This window comes from Pleurodeles waltl, chromosome 1_2, assembly GCF_031143425.1.
Source record: "Pleurodeles waltl isolate 20211129_DDA chromosome 1_2, aPleWal1.hap1.20221129, whole genome shotgun sequence".
Lineage (NCBI taxonomy): Eukaryota > Metazoa > Chordata > Amphibia > Caudata > Salamandridae > Pleurodeles > Pleurodeles waltl.
The window spans coordinates 355759908-355779208 of NC_090437.1; the positions used below are offsets into that span (position 1 = coordinate 355759908).

At 48.4% G+C, this 19301-nt stretch overlaps 1 protein-coding gene across 3 annotated transcripts in view; it reads left to right on the forward strand.

The window, feature by feature from the left end:
- Positions 1-19301, forward strand: part of ACO1 (aconitase 1) — a 616249-nt gene that overhangs the window by 482886 nt on the left and 114062 nt on the right. For all 3 annotated transcript variants that reach the window (XM_069239660.1, XM_069239672.1, XM_069239665.1), the window contains one exon: positions 10384-10531. In XM_069239660.1, coding sequence (XP_069095761.1) covers positions 10384-10531 — 148 coding nt within the window. The remainder of the gene's footprint in view (positions 1-10383; positions 10532-19301) is intronic.

The window sequence follows — 19301 nt, forward strand, 5'->3', positions numbered from 1 at the left end:
TTTTTCTCCCCACCAGCACACACAAGCTGCAATGGCAGTGTGCATGTGTTTGGTAAGGGGTCCCTTAGGGCAGCACAATGCATGCTGCAGCCCTTAGGCACCCTTCCTGGTCACAGTGCCCTTGGTATCACAGGTACCTTTAACAAGTGACTTATATGGGTGCCTGGGATGTGTCAATTGTAGAAGCAATGGTACAGTTTTAGGGAAAGAAGACTGATGCTGGGGCCTGGTTAACAGGATCCCAGCACACACTAAGTCAACCCAGCATCAGTATCCAGCAAAAAGTGGGTGAGGGGCAACCATGCCAAAAAGGGGCACTTACCTACACCCTATAAACATCTTTTTGTAGTGTGTAATGCTGTAGATTCTTACGCACCCACCCTCTTCCCTGAAAGCTGATGACTGATGTACACACCTCTTTCCTCAAACACATAACCTTGTCTTAACTATGCCTGCATGTTCATCCTTTCTGACACTCTACTACTCCTATCCTGAGCCAAAACCAGTCTAACAAAGGAGCTGATGACCATCCCCAATAGAGTCAATAGGAGAAGTCACAATACCCCAAGACTTGAAAGACCTCTTTGAAGAAAAAGAAAAATGCACACGCTTGAGCCCAACACTTGATGGGAGGCATAAGCTTGAGCATATGAATCTACTGCACTACACACTATGAATAGATGCTTACAGGGTAAGTAACATATTCCTTGTGGGACAACATGGGGTTTATTGTGAGTGGGAAGCAACTTGTTCAATCAAAACAAGCCTGCTGGAAGTGACAGTGTGCTTATTAGTGATGAGAAAATGTTCACAAGTGCTTCTAAAGGATGGAATACATTTATCTGTTCTGGGCAAGGCTGAAGTAGTTTTTTGGGTGTAAGCAGAAGCAGTTCTATTCTTTTTCATTCACATGGAGTCGATGTGGACAAGCTATTTTGTAACAGCATGATGGCAAGTACTTCAGACGGGTGCTGCTTGAAGAGACATTTGTTGTGTATCCTTCTATTAACATACATTACAGACCAGTCCTTTTGAACTGTTTAGGCAACGCTGATTAGATTCTGTGTGTGTGTGTGCTTGTTGTTAGAATTATTTTATATTCGTCAAAAGTTTGGTTCCTAGCAGGTCCAACTTTGTCTTTAATATTTTTAACTAACCTTCTAAGGTCACCAATCAAGTACCGCCAATGTAATAGCAATACCTGTTTATAATGCCCTTTACCTTTAATATGTTCCAGTTTTTATTCAAGCAATTGTAGTTTGCATGCCTATCCTCTTAGATATAGAAGAGTTTGAATGGTGGTGAAATTTGCCCTGGACTTCCAGCAACATGGAATCCTAACATGTTGTTTTCAATGAAAATGGTGCCACATGTTGGAACTACTAACTTTAGTTCTGCAGATTCGCTTCACTGGGTCTCATAGGTCACCTGATAAAATTGGTGTGGTAATACCAGACTCAGTATCACCACCTGATTACACAGAGATTACTAGTTTTGAGTCTGGAATGGGGAATAGGATACAGCACCCATAAGCTGTTTGTCATACCCTTTTCAAGTCACATTGTGATTTGGGTCATAATTCCAAATTCTTTACCACCAGCCTGTTGACTGTAAAACCGCCACTTCTCCATCAACTGCCAGGGTCGTAATGAGGGCCTTAATCTCTCCCTTTGTACAGATAACATTATAATGCTGTGTTACACCAACATGTAGGGAAGATCAGGATCCAGAGCTTCGTCCCTAGAAACACAAACAGTCTGGAAATGGCCAATTGTCAAAAACTTGCAAATCGAAGCACTCAATCTTCTTTAGGTTCAAAATGAGGAAAAGGTTTCTTTCCCTCAGCTAAGCCGTTCAAGGAATCATGGGTTGTAAACAACAGTGCTGAATGATGACTTTTGAAAATTGTGTTTTCAGGAAACAGTTTTTTTCATTAACGCAGAAAAAGTTGCCACGTTAGTCACCTAGGTAATACCAGCCAGGCACTGTGGGGAGTGCTGTTTTGATAAGCTGGTTGGAAGAAGTTAGTCTAATTATTTCATCCAATCCCACTGAGTGAAACAGTCATTCTCAAACTAATGATATACGAAGCAAGGATGACCCCACTACTCAGGAGTGGCCATTCCAGTACTGGTTCTTCGCCCTACTGCTTCTATGAGAATGTCCATGGAAGAAGCTGCCATGCAGACCTGATCTTCTATTCAGGTTTGGGTGCCACTACCTACATCTGAATCTTCCATTGGTGAACTTTGTTGCTTGGCTCTTGAACTCTTATGACATGGACACTTGAATAAGGGGTAGGCGTAACTGGCTCAATTAAGTGTTGCATAATCACATGGAATTACCTAAAAATTCAGTGAGGTTTCACATAATTACGTGAGAAGAGCATTTCTTCCTTTTACCCTATTTGTTAATGCATAAAGGTCCCCTAGCGTTCAAATTGGGCACAAGAATGCATTTTGCGCTAAGAAATGGTAATAAATGCCATAGAACATAGACACGAGCAGTTGTCCTCCCCTCGCTAAATGTACTCTTGAGGTAGGGTTTCCCCCAACTTACCTTGCCATTTTTGTTATTTTCTTATCGCAAAATGCCCCAACCCCCAATGTCCAAAATGGGCGCGAGAAGGCATTTTGTGCTAAAAAAAAATTAAAATAGCTGAAAATGTGCTATTGGATTTTATTTTCCCCCAACTTACTCCTGGCATCTAGTGCTAGTTTCCTAGCACAAAATGCAGCAGATCACAAATAGGGCAATCGCTAAATGATGTAGGATTGTTTTCCCCCAGATTACTTTTAACTATGTGAGCAGGCGTAATCTCATTTTTACTGGCAATTTTGCATCAAAGATTAACGTGTAATTACACAGCCCACTCCAGCATAATTAAAATGTGAAATCTGATAGAGACTTCTAGCTGCAGCTTCCTTACCTTAGAATTCCCTGGCGGCAGCTTAGAATCCGGAATTTTTTCTGCTGAGCAGTACCCTGCGTGCGCCGTCCGGTGGCGTTTTTCGGATCCGCGTGCGTCAACCAACTCCGCGTGCGTCGTTGGAGCCGTCTATGAATTCACAGTTGTCTATATAGACGCCTACTCGGCGCACGTACATCAGTTCTTTTCCTTCCACGCCGGTTAAAGCGCAGTTCCGGAAAGAGCTACCCTTCTACCCTTCTTCGACGGTTTGTCGAGGCTTTTTTGACTGTTTGAAGTCATGTCTTCGAGAAAGACAGGGTTCAAGCTGTGTGGTGTGTGTCATCGCACCATGGGTTGACGGACCCGCACGTGTTTGTCTTTGGTGCCTGGAGAAGGACCACAACTCCACCTCGTGCTCCGACTGTCGGCCCTGGCTCTGAAGGCCTTGAAGGAGAGCTCCCCGGTCGGCGCGACTCCGCAGAGGTCACGGTCCTGCAGTAGGTGGAGGTCGCGGCATCGCTCCCGGAGCCCCAAGTCCTCTTCCTCGCATTCGAGGTCATCTGAAGGTAAGAGGCACAATAAGAAGTGCAAGCGGACTTAGTCTTCGCCACGCCCTTCGGCCAACGAGGCGTCTGTGGAACGTCAACGTTCAGAGCACGGTTCTGCGGAGTGGATCGACCCCTGCTCAGATAAAAGAATTTTACGAGGCCATGCGTCTCATTTTTGAGCAGGCTGTACCCGTGGAAGGGTCTTCAGGCCCTGCGGGGTCAGCAGGGGCCCCTTCGGATTTGACACCGGCGGCTTCGGCGCCGTTGGGGACCCCAGGATCCGATACAGGATCCGGACCGGCGCCAGTCTCTCACAGTTGACCTCCTTTGGTGTTGGTTCCGACGTCGACGATTCCGCCACCGGCGCCCACCGGTGGTAGCCCCATCCTTATTCCGGATGATCCGGAGCGACGTCGTACGATGTTGACTTCGACGGAGCCAATTTGGCCCAGATCATTGTCTGAGCATTATTTGGATCAGCCAGACGCAGGAGAGGAATGGAAGGGGTCTGAGGACCCTTTAGAATGTGGTTTGCAACAGGACTGGTATGAGGATCTAGGGGAGGCCAGTGAACTGGAAACGTCTCCAGATACTGGTATGCTCTCTCCTCCTAATGTGGCTACTGAGGAGGGTGCTTCATTTGCTATGGTGGTGTGTAGGGCAGCTGAGTTCTTGGACCTAGATTTGCCTACGGTGCCAGTCAGGACAAATATCCTGACAGACCGATGTTGCCCTTCAATGAGGCTCTAACAGACGTCCTTCTAGGTACATGGTCCAAACCCAGCACAGGGGCTCCTGTGAATAGGACGGTTGGCCGCGGCCATAGACCCGCTCTGAGCGACCCTACTTTCCTGACTCAGCACCCCACTCCTGAGTGCTTGGTTATCCAAGCCTCTTCTTCCCGTTGTGCCTTCCCTTCCACTCCCCCGGATAGGGAATCCAAGAGGCGGGACCAGCTTGGGAAGAAGGTTTTCTTCCACCAGTCTGGCATTGAGGTCCGTAAACACCTCTTGCCTATTGGGCCGTTATTCCCATACTTTATGGGATACGGTGGCACAGGTGCTGCCCCAGGTCCCGGAGGGCGTACGGGAAACTCACCCAGGCAGTCAAGGATGGGAGAGATGCAGCCAAGTTTATGATCAGGTGTGGTTTGGACACGACCGACTCGCTGGGCAGAGCGATTTCATTGTCAGTGGCCCTATGTCGTGACGCTTGGCTATGTTCAACTGGTTTCTCAGGGGATGTCCAGTCCAGCTTGATGGACATGCCCTTTGATGGCTCTCGCCTTTTTGGCGAAAAGGCAGACTCTGCGCTTGAGAGGTTCAAGGATTCTCGAGCTACGGCCAGATACTTGGGCCTTTCAGCGCCAGCACGACAGCAGCCTGTCTTTCGCCCCTTTAGAGGCTTCGGAAGGGGCGTGGTACCACGCCAGCCACAGTTTAGCCACCGTCCTCAGGCTTCACAACATCCCGGAAGAGGACGTGGTCGTGGTACCATCAGACCCAGAGGTCGGCCTCCACACAGCCCCCTTCCACTGCGCCCAAGCCCTCCTAGTGTGGTTCTGCAGGATCACGTCCGTCTAGTTGGAGGGAGGATTCATTTTCATCTCCCTCACTGGCTTTCCATCACAACGGACAAGTGGGTCCTGCAGATCTTACGAAAGGGCTACTCTCTTCCAGTCTTTCCCTCCTTCTATCCCTCCGACAAAGGAATGGCTGATGGAGGACCATCTGGTTTTGCTCCACGAAGAAGTTACGTCTCTCTTGGCCAAGGGAGCCATAGAAAGAGTCCCGATATCAGAAGTAGGCAGTGGTTGTTATTCCCGCTACTTTCTGATTCACAAAAAGAACAAAGGCCTTCGCCCTATCTTGGATTTAAGGGACGTCAATCTCTTCCTCAAGAAGGAGAAATTCAAGATGCTCACTCTTGCTCAGATTTTGTCTGCCCTAGACCAAGGAGACTGGATGGTAGCGCTGGATTTGCAGGATGCGTTTTTCCACATTCCTATCCTGCTAGCCCACAGGCATTAACTGTGGTTCAAGGTGGGTCACGAGCACTTTCAGTTTACCGTGCTTCCTTTCGGTCTCACCAGTGCCCCTCGGGTGTTCACAAAGGTGATGGCGGTGGTGGTAGCTCATCTGCGCAGGTCAGGGATTTCAGACTTCCCCTACCTAGACGATTGGCTGCTGAAGGCTTCTACGCCCCAGCCTCTCGTCACCCATCTCCAGACGACGGCGGACCTCCTGCATTTGCTGGGGTTCACTATAAATGTGCCGAAGTCACACCTGACTCCCTCTCAGAAGCTCACTTTCATTGGAGCTGTTCTGGACACAGTGCAGTATCAGGCTTATCCTCCTGAACAGCGGGTCCAGGATATTCAGGTTATGATACCGATGTTTCGGCCTCTATCCTAGATTTCGGTGAGACAGACTCTGAGGCTGTTGGGACTCATGGCTTCCTGCATCCTATTGGTCAAGCATGCCAGATGGCGCATGAGGGCTCTGCGATGGGACCTGAAGTTCCAATGGGCACAGCATCAGGGAAATCTTACCGACGTGGTTCAGATCTCGGAGGGGACTGCAAAGGATCTGCAGTGGTGGTTAGTGAACTGTGATTGGGTCAAAGTCAGACTCCTCTCCCTTTCCCAACCAGATCTCACAGTATTGACAGATGCGTCACTTCTGGGATGGGGTGGCCATCTGGGAGAGGTGGAGTTCAGAGGTCACTGGTCTCCGTCAGAATATGGGCTCCACATCAACTTGCTGGAGCTTCGGGCGATCCGACTAACATTAAAAGCATTTCTTTCTGTTGTGAAAGGGAAGGTGGTGCAGGTGTTCACGGACAACACTACCGCAATGTGGTACTGCAACAAGCAGGGCAGTGTTGGGTCGTGGACCCTTTCTCAAGAGGCTTTACGTCTCTGGATATGGCTGAAACAGCAGGGCATGACCCTGGTGGTTCAACACCTGGCAGGTTCTCTGAACGCCAGGGCGGACAAGCTCAGCCGAAAATACTTAGAGGATCACAAATGGTGTCGCCATCCGGAGGTGGCTCAAGGACTCTTTCAGCAGTGGGAAGAGACTTGGTTAAATCTGTTCGCCTCCGTAGAGAACGCGCAATGTCAGCAGTTTTGCGCGTTGGAGTTTCCAAGGGGGCTATCGCTAGGCAACGCTTTTAGTCACGAGTGGATTTCATGCCTCCTGTACGCCTTTTATGCCTATACCACTTCTGCCCAAAGTTCTCAAGAACGACTGGGCCCAAGTAATCCTAGTGGCTCCGGATTGGGCACGGAGAGTTTTGTATCCAGAGCTTTTCGAAATGAGCATCGGTCCTCCAATCAGGCTGCCTCTTCAGGAGGATCTTCTGTTGCAGCATCAAGGTTCTCCACCCAAACCTGTCAGCTCTGCGCCTTCATGCGTGGAGATTCAGCGGCGACAGTTGATGGTTTATGACCTCCCTCCCGAGGTCTGTGATGTCATTCTGGCAGCCAGGCGTCCCTCTACTAAGTCGATCTACACCTGCCGTTGGAAACATTGTGTTTCATATTGTACAGAGAGGTCTATTGATCCCCTTTCTTCTTCTCTGTCTAATTTCCTTTTGTTTGTATTGTCTCTCGCCCAACAGGGTTCCTCCTTAGGGACTCAAGGGCTATCTTGCAGCCTTATCAGCCTGCCCGATCAACCACCTTTGTTTAAATCACCTATAGTACAGAGATTTTTGAAAGGGCTTGTGCATTTGTTCCCTCCTGTGCCTTTCGTTATGCCCCAGTGGGACCTTAATCTGGTTCTTACCTTCCTTATGTGTGCTCCCTTCGAGCCCTTACATAACTGTCCTCTTCGGCTGCTCACTATTAAGACAGCCTTTTTGGTGGCAATTACATCTGCCAGAAGAGTGAGTGAGCTACAGGCTTTGTCATCAAAACCGCCGTATCTCAGTCTTTCCTGAAAAAGTGGTTCTCAGAACTCGTGCCTCTTTCCTCCCCAAGGTGGTGACCCCTTTCCATCTGGGTCAAAGTATCACCCTGCCCACCTTCTTTGCACCACTGCATCCCTCTAAGGAAGAGGAGCGTCTCCATTGGCTGGACCCAAAAAGAGCGTTATCGTTCTATCTTGACCGCACTAAAGAGTTCCGAGTGGACGACCAACTCTTTGTGGGGTACGTTGGTGCAAAGAAGGGTCGGGCAGTACAGAAACGATCCATTTCGCACTGGGTCGTTCTCTGTATAAAGATCTGCTATGCTTTGGCAAAGAAGCAGCCTCCTGAGGGCTTGAGAGCTCATTCTACTAGGGGGAAAGCTGCTACCACTGTGTTAGCACGGGGTGTACCTGTGGTGGACATCTGTCAGGCTGCAATGTGGGCTTCTTTGCACACTTTTGCAAAACACTACTGCCTGGATAGCCAGGTGAGAAGAGAGGGGCATTTTGCCCGTCTGTCTTGCAGGACTTCCTGGTATAAAAATCTCCTTCAGACCCACCGCCATGGGTTATAGCTTGGGTATCTATTCTAAGGTAAGGGAGCTGCAGCTAGAAGTCTCTATCAGATGAATAAGTTGCTTACCTTCGGTAACGAGGTATCTGGTAGAGACTCTATCTAGCTGCAGATTCCTTACACCCACCCAAGCCTCCCCGCTCTGCGGATATTTTTATACAAATATATATATAATTTTGCCATTTTTGCCTTTCTTAAAGGCATGTAAGAATTTCTATTTCAAACAGTCAAATAAAGATGTAAAATCCATTACTGTTGGTTCTTCCATGACTCTGCGCTTCTGGCGTGGAAAGTTGTAGGAAAGGAACTGACGTACGCGCGCCGAGACTGCGTCTTTATAGACAACCGTGACATCATAGACTGCTCCAATGACGCTGACGACGCACGCGGATCCGAACGACGGCACGCGCAGGGTACTGCTCAGCAGAAAAAAATCCGGATTCGAAGCTGACGCCAGAGAATTGTAAGGTAAGGAATCTGCAGCTAGATAGTCTCTACCAGATACCTCGTTACCGAAGGTAAGTAAGTTGTTCTTTTCTGCAGGATTGCCTGCAATTTTATAAAGAAACAAAGCTGTTCGTCCAGCCAAAAGTTAGTTTTTAATTTCTGCATCTGGTGTGTCCAGAGAAATATCAATCCAACCAGGTGTCTGGAGAAAGGAATACTTGAATATCCTCTTCCTTTTGCTAAAAATGGGCTGAGGTTTTCTTCAGTAAAGGTACATTTAGCAGCCATTTCTGCGGAAATAGGTGGTGAAATTCTTGCTCTACCCATTAAGGAATATGCTACATTTTTCCACTGTTAGCGATGTTGAGGTCCGTTCCAATTTATCTCTGTGACGCTGTTTCAGATTTTCATCCCAGCCAAACTATTTCCTCTAAGTAGGAATATTCCTCTAGTATCCGCCTCCCCCAAAAAGAGGGTTGCACATTCATTAGATGTCAGAAAGTTTTTTCTACCTTTTTAAGTTGTCTTCTTTTGTAAAGAAATTATTCATCCCAATTAATAAGACATAAACACACTGAGCTTCCGCTCCATTACCCAGTACATAAAATAATTGTTGATGTGGCCTAATACCCTTGTAATTTGGGACAAGTGACATTGGGTTCAACTACTGTTTTATGCAGGTGCGGCCGTCCTTCAGGGCGGAGGGGCCACACCCCCCACCTTTTGCCCCTCATGAAGAGTGTCTGTCAGGCCGAACAAAGGTCAGCCTGACAGACACTCTTCATTTTCAGCTCAGACAGCCAGGAGTGAGACATGCGCAGTTTGCTCAGACTCCTGGGTGCCCGAGCTGACCTTTGCTGGACTAAGGAGGTCACAGCTCCTATTGGCGTGACCTCCTCGGCTCAGCAAAGGTGCCTCGAGGCCCTCCCCTGAGTGACGAGGAAAGCGTCACCCATTGACTTCGACCTGGGCACTTCAGGTTTAAGCCCTGAAGCTCCCAGGGGGAGTGTCAATCAGTGACACTTCGTCACAGAGTGGGGTGGGAATCAACAGTCTCACTGACCCCATCCACCTGTTGGAAATCTCGCAGTGTCATTTTGCGACCTCTCCGATTTTGTGATGTGACCTATGTACTGACAAAATCTGTTGCAAAACACCCCACTTAATGAATAGACATGTCACTATTTGGGATCCCCAGTGGTTGGCTACACTCAAAGGGATGGTGGAAGAGCAGTGCTGCAAATAGGGAACTTATTTATTTATTTATTTTAGCTGGAGCTTCTTTTTAACAAATAAATAAAAAGCGTTTGTCCAGGGATCCTGCTTACTCCCACTGACATTTTCTCAAACAGCTTTTTTTATTTATTTATTCAAAAGATGCACCAGCTAAAAAATAAAAAATAAAATAAAAAAAAACTTCCCTATTTGCAACACACCTCTTCCTTGCAGGCCACCATCCCTTTGAGTGTAGCCAACCACTGGGGATAAACTATTAATGACAGTTCCACTAAAGGAACATTTTGGAAAACAGTTAAGCAACTTTTCCTTCCAACACTTGTTGCCAAGCATTTGTCAATACTTTGTATAAATATGGGTTTGATTGTTTGCAGGATCTTTGAGATGTTTGTATTATGAATCATAGGAACAACTGGATGGTTTTTAGGATAGTTTTTAAAAACAATTGAGCGAGTTTTTTCTCTTTTAATGTAGAGATGTTTTCACCATGAATTATAGGGATTATTAGATGGTTTTAATGAGTTTTTAAGTATATATATATATATATATATCTTTTGCAATACTCAACATTTTTGTGTATGACAATGAGATTTTATATTTAGATATGCCAATAAAATTAAATTGAATACTTTCAAATAATGTTTCCTAAAGCGAGAGCTATGCGTCAAATTCTTAATTCATCTGTCAATTACTCAACAATGCCGAACTTTATTTACCAACCATTTATTTTGCACATTTTTTATTTATTTTTAGTTTAACTCCCAGAGAGTTTAACTCCTATGGATCCCGGAGAGGAAACGATGCCGTCATGGCAAGAGGAACTTTTGCCAACATTCGACTGTTCAATAAATTTCTTAATAAACAGGCACCACAAACAATACACTTCCCTTCTAAGGAAACAGTGAGTATACAGCACTAACGCCTGGTTTGCCTTATGATACAATAAGAATAACCAAACAGTACAGCAGGTCTACTTTTGTTCTTTTTTTTTATGCACAACAGTTTATGCTTACTGCGTATACTGTCATTGTGTTAAATATTTGCTGCCTCCTGTCCTATAATGACTATGCTTTTATTAACCTGCGACCACCATTACTGGAATTAGTTCACCTACAGTAGGCAAAGGACCTCTAGCTTTAGTTCCCAAGCTTTATCTTAGAGTTGTGCACTATGAATATATGCCATCACATAAATGAGTGTATTTAATGTAACTATAACTTAATGTAGTCATCTTCCTGTGAACAAATAAGGTATAGTGCTTTTATATATCTTTAGAGTTACTATTTTAGGTACCTGATAGAGACTTCTAGCTGCAGATTCCTAACCGTAAGAATTTATTGGCATTGGCTTGGAATACGGAACTTTTGCAGAGGAATACCCTTGGGTGTCATTATGATCCATGTGGCATTGTTGGCGCCGTCTGTGACGTCAGTCGCCTATAAAGGCACCAACGAGGCGCGTGTACATCAGTTCTTTTCGTTTTGCACTGGTTAAAGCGCAGATCTGAAATTGAGGTACCCTGTCTTTTTTGGCAGGTCTTTTTCTTCCCTTTTGTCAAGACTTTTTGTGTCTCTGCAGGAATGACATAGAGGAAGACGGGGTTCAAACCGTGTGGCGCCTGCCACCGTGCCATGTCTGCTACTGACCCCCACCAGGTATGTCCCTGGTGCTTAGACCAAGACCACGACTTAGTCATGTTCCGACTGCCGGGCCATGGTTCCAAAAGCTTTGAGGGAGCAGTCCCTGAAGCTAAAGGTGGTCTGGCAGTCGATGTCGGCGGGCGTGACTCTTCAAAGGTCCCGGTCAAGGAAGAGGTCGTGGTACCGCTCCAAGAGCCCCAAATCCTCTTCATCCCACTCAAGTTCTTCTGGGCACTCTGGAAACCGCCACAAGAAGAAGTCCAAGCGGATTTCACCTTACCCGTTGGCCAATGAGGTGAGATGAGAATGTCAACATTCCAGGCACGGTTCTGCTGAACCGTTGCCAGGGCCGACTCAGAGTCTCCCCCTCCCTTTCCAGGAGCCGGCGCGACCCCCGCTCAACTAAAAGTTTTAAGAGGCCATGTGTCTCGTATTTGCGCAGGTCGTCCCTGCTGGTGTGCCTTCGGGCCCTGTGGGGTCAGCAGAGGCCCCATTTGGTTCCACGCTGGCAACTTTGGCGCTGATGGGGTCTCTTGGATCTGATATTGGATCCGGAACGACCGCTAAGCCTACACAGTTGGCCTCCTCCACCGGTACCCACTGGTGGTGTGAGCACCAGTCTAACTACAAGTGAGCCGGACCGGCGTCGCATAAGGTCGATTCTGACACTGACTGTGCCCACAGGTGCCAGGTCATTACCTGCGCATTTCTTTGATCAGCCAGGCTCTGGTGAGGAATGGGAGACCCAGTTGAGCCTATTGACTGGTCTGAGGAGCTAGGAGAGGCCAGTGGACTAGACAACTCTCCAGATACTAGCATGCTCTTAACTCCTACTGTGCCTAGTGAGAAAGGGTCATCATACGCAATGGTGGTGTGTAGGGCAGCAGAGGTCTTGGACCTAGATCTGCCTACTGTGCCGGTCAAGACTAACCTCCTCATGGAGGTGCCTTAGCTGGGGGTTTCTATGTCAAGGTAGATGTTAACCTTTAATGAGGCCCTCCCGCTCCTCCCGATAGGAAATCAAAGAGGCCGGACCAGTTAGGGAAAATGTTTTCCTCCTCCATACCTGGCATTGAGGTCAGTAAACACCTCATGTGTTTCCCCATACTTTATGGGATAGGGTGGCGCAGGTTCTGCCTCAGGTCCCGGAGGACGTACGGGCCACTATCTCACAGGCAGTCAAAGATGGGAGAGATGCTGCCAAGTTTATCATCAGGTGTGATTTGGACATGACGGACTCACTGTTCCTCAACAGTGGCCCTTTGATGCCACACCTTGCAATGTACCTCTGGCTTTTCGGGGGATGTCCAGGTAAACCTTATGGACATGCCCTTCGAAGGGATCTGACTTTTTGGTGAAAAGGTAGATTCTGTGCTGGAGCGTTAAGGACTAATGGGCTATGGCCAAGTCCTTGGACGTCTCGGTGACCCCTCGCCAACATTCAGTCGCACTTTCGAGCCTTTGGAACGGGCGGGGTACCACGCCACCCACAGAACAGCCACCGTCCTCTGCCAGACCAACATCTTGTTGGGGATGCGGTTGTGGTGCCTTCAGACCCAGAAGGCCTGACCAGAAGTCATCCACCACCCAGCCCCTCACCTCCACAGCATCCAAGCCCTCCTAGTAGGATTCTGCAAGACCGTGTACATCTAACTAGAGGAAGGATTCGATTTAACCTCCCTCACTGGCGGTCCATAACATCGACAATTGGGTCTTGCAGATCATACAGAAAGGCTATTTCCTCCCCTTCCAGTCTTTCCACCCCCAATTCCTCTGTCAAAAGAACGGCTGATCGAGAATCAGTTATTTTTGATCTGTGAAGAAGTTATGACTCTCTTGGCCAAGGGAGCCATAGAAAGGGTTCAGATGTAAGAAGTAAGCAGTGGTTGTTATGCCGGCTACGTTTTGATACCCAAAAATAACAAGAGTCTTTACCCTATTCTGGATTTGCAGAATGTCAGCCTGTTCATCAAAAAGGAGAAGTTCAAAATTCTGACTCTAGCTCAGGTCTTGTCTGCCCTAGACCAAGGAGACTGGAGGGTAGCGCTGGATTTGAAGGATGCATATTTCCATATGCCCATCCTGCTTGCCCCCAGGCGTTATCTGCCGTTCAAGGTGTATTAGAAATGGGGTCTTTGGTTGGCAGTCAGGTTACCCCCTGTCCAAGCAAGGACCCTCACTCTAGTCAGGGTAAAGGAGAATCACCCTCATTTAATCCCCGCTCATCCCCCTGGTAGCTTGTAACAAGCCGGCAGGTGTAAAGTGTTTGTACCAACACACACAGTAACTCAGTGAAAACTCTTCAAAATGGCAATACACAGGTTCAGAAAAATAGGTAATATTTATCTAAACAAAACAAGACCAAAACTACAAAAATCCACCATACACACGTCAAGTTATGAATTAAAAAGCAAAAAGAGTCTTAAATCCTTAGAAAACAGTGCTAACTCTGTTAGTGTGAAAAAGTACCTGGGTTGCAGCAAAATAACACTGCACGGGTGAGTGTGCATTGGAAAAGGCCAGCAATGTTTCAATTTCTCACTCGCAAGTGAGACCGTGTGTCTTTCCTCCCCCGGTCAGGTTGGAATGCGTCGTTTTTCCTCTCTACAGGAGAGGGATGCGTCTATCCGGACAGGCACCATGGGTACAGACAGGTTTTGCGTTGGTTTTCCGCGCCCAGCGACGTTTCCGTTGAAAATCCAGTCTCGGGGTATCGGAAAACCACGCTATGTGGGGTTGCGACGTAAACAGCCTCCGTCAGCGGGGGTTGCGAGTCATTTCAACAGCTGCGTAGCGTCGATCTTCCAGCCGTGATGCAAGTGGAGCGTAGATTTCAGCCGCGAAGCCGGCGGCGTGTCGTTTCTCAACCACGTCTCAGAAGGTGTGTCAAAAATGTCCCTGCACGATGGTCTGTGCGTGATTTTCAATCTTTGGCTGCCAGCTTCACCTTTCAAGGTTCAAGGGCCCAGGAGCTGGATAGGGCACCAATTGGCAGGCCAGGAGTCTGAGCAGAGAGTCCAGGTGCTGGCAGGGGAAGTCTTTGGTCCTGACACATTAGCAACAGGAGGCAAGCTCAGGTCAAGCCCTTGGAGGTTTCTTCACAAGCAGGAATGCACAACAAAGTCCGGTCTTAGTCCCCCTTCACAGGCAGAAGCAGCAACTGCAGGAAAGCTTCACAAAGCACTGTCACAGGCAGGGCAGCACTTCTCCTCAGCTCTTCTCCTTGGCAGAGGTTCCTCTTGATTTTCAGAAGTGATCTAATCTTTCAGGGGTTTGGGTGCTCTTTTTATACCCATTTTGGCCTTTGAAGTAGGCCTACTTCAAAGGAAAGTCTCTCTTTTTTGTGAGATCCTGTCTTGCCCAGGCCAAGCCCCAGACACACACCAGGAGGTTGGAGACTGCATTGTGTGAGGGCAGGCACAGCCCTTTCAGGTGTAAGTGACCACTCCTGCTCTCCCTCCTAGCACAGATGGCTCATCAGTATGTGCAGGCTACACCCCAGCTCCCTTTGTGTCAGTGTCTAAAGAAAGGTGCAAATAGCCCAACTGCCAAACTAACCCAGGCAGGGAATCCACAAACAGGGAGTCGCAGAATGGTTTAGGTAAGAAAATGCCTACTTTCTAAAAGTGGCATTTTCAAGCACATAATCTCAAAACCAACTTTACTAAAAGATGTATTTTTAAATTGTGAGTTCAGAGACCCCAAACTCCAAATATCCATCTGCTCCCAGAGGGAATCTACGCTTTAATCATTTTTAAAGGTAGCCCCCATTTTAACCTGTATGAGAGATTGGCCTTGCAACAGTGAAAAACAAATCTGGCAGTATTTCACTGTCAGGACATATAAAACGCAAAAGTACGTATCCCACCTTTAACATACACTGCACCCTGCCCATGGGCTACCTAGGGCCTACCTTAGGGGTGTCTTACATGTAAGAAAAGGAAAGGTTTAGGCCTGGCAAGTGGGTACACTTGTCAAGTCGCATTGGCAGTTAACACCTGCACACACAGGCACTGCAGTGGCAGGTTTGAGCCATGTTACAGGGCTAGTAATGTGGGTGGCATAACCAGTGCTGCAATGCCCACTAGTAGCATTCGATTTACAGGCCCTGGGCACCTCTAGTGCACTGTACTAGGGACTTACCAGTAAATCAAATATGCCAATCATGGAAATCCAATTACACATATATTTTACATAGGAGCACTTGCACTTTAGCACTGGGTAGCAGTGGTAAAGTGCCCAGAGTAACAAAAACAGCAAAAAAAGAGTCCAGCAGACATCAACAACCTGGGAAACCGAGGCAAAAAGTTGGGGGACACCATGCCAAGGATGCCAGGTCTAACACCCATCCTGCTTGCTCACAGGCGTTACCTGCGGTTCAAGGTGGGCCACGAGCACTTTCATTTTACCATGCTCCCCTTCAGTCTCACCAGTGCCTCTCGGGTGTTCATGAAAGTGATGGCGGTAGTAGCAGCTTATCTGCACAGAATAAGGTTTCAGTCTTCCTCTACCTCAACGACTGGCTGTTGAAGGCTCCTTCGCCCCAGGCTGTCGTCACCCACCTTCAGACTACGGTGAACCTCCTGCATTCGCTGGGGTTCACTTTAAAAGTTCCAAAGTCCCAACGGCTCCCTCTCGGATGCTTCCTTTCATCAGAGCTGTTCTGGAGGCCTATCCTCCGAGCATCGAGTCCAGGATATTCAGGTTACGATTCCGATGTTTCGGCCTCTATCCTGGATTTTGGTGAGACTGACTCTGAGGCTGTTGGGCGTCATGGCCTCCTGCAGCCTGTTAATATAACTTGCCGAATGGCATATGAGGACTCTGCAATTGGAACTGAAGTTCCAATGGACACAGCATCAGGGAAATCTCAGACACAGTTCAGCTCTTGGAGGGAGCTGCAAAGGATCTGCGTTTGGGTCAGAGGCAGACTCCTATCCCTTCCCCAGCCTGATCTCACAGTAGTGACAGATGCCCATCAATTCTGGGATGGGGCAGCCATTTGGGAGAGGTGGAGATCCGAGGCCTCTGGTGTCCTGCGGAACCCGGACTCCATATCAACTTATTGGAGATCTGGGCGATCCGACTAGCACTGAAGGCATTTCTTCCTGTTGTCGAAGGGAAGATAATGCAGGTGTTTACTGACAACACCACCGCAGTGTGGTACTGCAACAAGTAGGACAGTGTGGGGTCGTGGACCCTTTGTCAAGAGGCCCTGCGTCTCTGGACATGGCTGGAACGGCAGGGAATACCCCTGGTGGTTCAACACCTAGCAGGTTCTCTGAACGCCAGGGCTGACAAACTCAGCTGTCGATGCCTAGCAGATCACAAGTGGTATCTCCAGCCAGAGGTGGCATAGGTACTCGTCCAGCAGTGGGGATAGCCTTGGTGTAAGGAAATGCCTCCTTGGCATGGTTACCCCCTGACTTTTTGCTTTTGCTGATGCTAAGTTATGACTTGAAAGAGTGCTGGGACCCTGCTAACCAGGCCCCAGCACCAGTGTTCTTTCCCTAAACTGTACCTTTGTTTCCACAATTGGCACAACCCTGGCACACAGGCAAGTCCCTTGTAACTGGTACCCCTGGTACTAAGGGTCCTGATGCCAGGGAAGGTCTCTAAGGCCTGCAGCATGTCTTATGCCACCCTGGGGACCCCTCACTCAGCACATGCACACTGCCTCACAGCTTGTGTGTGCTGGTGAGGAGAAAATGACTAAGTCGACATGGCACTCCCCTCAGAGTGCCATGCCAACCTCACACTGCCTATGGCATAGGTAAGTCACCCCTCTAGCAGGCATTACAGCCCTAAGGCACGGTGCACTATACCACAGGTGAGGGCATATGTGCATGAGCACTATGCCCCTACAGTGTCTAAGCCAAACCTTAGACATTGTAAGTGCAGGGTAGCCATAAGAGTATATGGTCTGGGAGTTTGTCAAACACATACTCCACAGTTCCATAATGGCTACACTGAAAACTGGGAAGTTTGGTATCAAACTTCTCAGCACAATAAATGCACACTGATGCCAGTGTACAATTTATTGTAAAATACACCCAGAGGGCATCTTAGAGATGCCCCTTGAAAACATACCGACTTCCAGTGTAGGCTGACTAGTTTCTGCCAGCCTGCCACACACCAAACATGTTGCTGGCCACATGGAGAGAGTGCCTTTGTCACTCTGTGGCCAGGACCAAAGCCTGTACTGGGTGGAGGTGCTTCTCACCTCCCCCTGCAGGAACTGTAACACCTGGCAGTGAGCCTCAAAGGCTCACCCCCTTTGTTACAGCGCCACAGGGCATCCCAGCTAGTGGAGATGCCCGCCCCTCCGGCCACTGCCCCCACTTTTGGCAGCAAGACTGGAGGAGATATTTAGAAAAACAAGGAGGAGTCACCCACCAGTCAGGACAGCCCCTAAGGTGTCCTGAGCTGAGGTTACCCTCACTTTTAGAAATCCTCCTTCTTGTGGATGGAGGATTCCCCCAAAAGGATTAGGGATGTGCCCCCCTCCCCACAGGGAGGAGGCACAAAGAAGATGTAGGCACCCTCAAGGACAGTAGCCATTGGCTACGGCCCTCCCAGACCTAAACACACCCCTAAAATCAGTATTTAGGGGCTCCACAGAACCTAGGAAAGGAGATTCCTGCAACCTTAACCAGAAGAAGGACTGCTGACCTGAAGCCCTGCAGTGAAGACGTGGCTTTGGCCCCAGCCCTACCGGCCTGTCTCCCAACTTCAAAGAAAACTGCAACAGCGACGCATCCAGCAGGGACCAGCGACCTCTGAAGCCTCAGAGGACTGCCCTGCAACCAAGGACCAAGAAACTCCCTGTTCAACAATCTGCAACTTTCTTGCAACAAAGAAACAACTTTAAAGACTTCACGTTTCCCGCCAGAAGCGTGAGACTTTCCACTCTGCACTCAACACCCCCGGCTCGACCTGCGGAAAACCAACACTTCAGGGAGGACTCCCCGGTGACTGCAAGCCCGTGTGTAGCCGGAGACGACCCCTCTGAGCCCCCACAGCGACGCCTGCAGAGGAAATCCAAAGGCTCCCACCTGACTGCGACTGCCTGTAACAAGGGACCCGACGCCTGGAACCAACACTGCACCCGCAGCCCCCAGGACCTGAAGGAACCAAACTCCAGTGCAGGAGCGACCCCCAGGTGACTCTCTGCCTAGCCCAGGTGGTGGCTACCCCGAGGAGCCCCCCGTGCCTGTCTGCATCGTTGAAGAGCCCCCGGGTCTCCCCATTACTTCCTATACAAAACCTGACGCCTGTTTGCACTCTGCACCCGGCCGCCCCTGTGCCGCTGAGGGTGTACTTTCTGTGCCTGCTTGTGTGTCCCCCGGTGCCTTACAAAACCCCCCTGGTCTGCCCCCCGAGGACGCGGATACTTACCTGCTGGCAGACTGGAACCGGGGCACCCCTGTTCTCCATTGAAGCCTATGTGTTTTGGGCACCTTTTTGACCTCTGCACCTGACCGGCCCTGAGCTGCTGGTCTGGTAACTTTGGGGTTGCCTTGAACCCCCAACGGTGGGCTACCAGGGGCCCAACTTTGAGACTTGTAAGTGTTTTAGTTACCTGTGAACTTAACCTTTACTTACCACCCCCAGGAACTGTTGATTTTTGTACTGTGTCCACTTTTAAAATAGCTTATTGCCATTTTTGTCACAACTGTACATGCTATTGTGATTACTCAAAGTTCCTAGAATACCTGAGTGAAATACCTTTCATTTGAAGTATTACTTGTAAATCTTGAACCTGTGATTCTTAAAATAAACTAACAAAATATATTTTTCTATATAAAAACCTTTTGGCCTGGAGTAAGTCTTTGAGTGTGTGTTCCTCATTTATTGCCTGTGTGTGTACAACCAATGCTCAACACTACCCTCTGATAAGCCTACTGCTCGACCATACTACCACAAAATAGAGCATTAGAATTATCTCTTTTTGCCACTATCTTACCTCTAAGGGGACCCCTTGGACTCTGTGCACACTATTTCTTACTTTGAAATAGTATATGCAGAGCC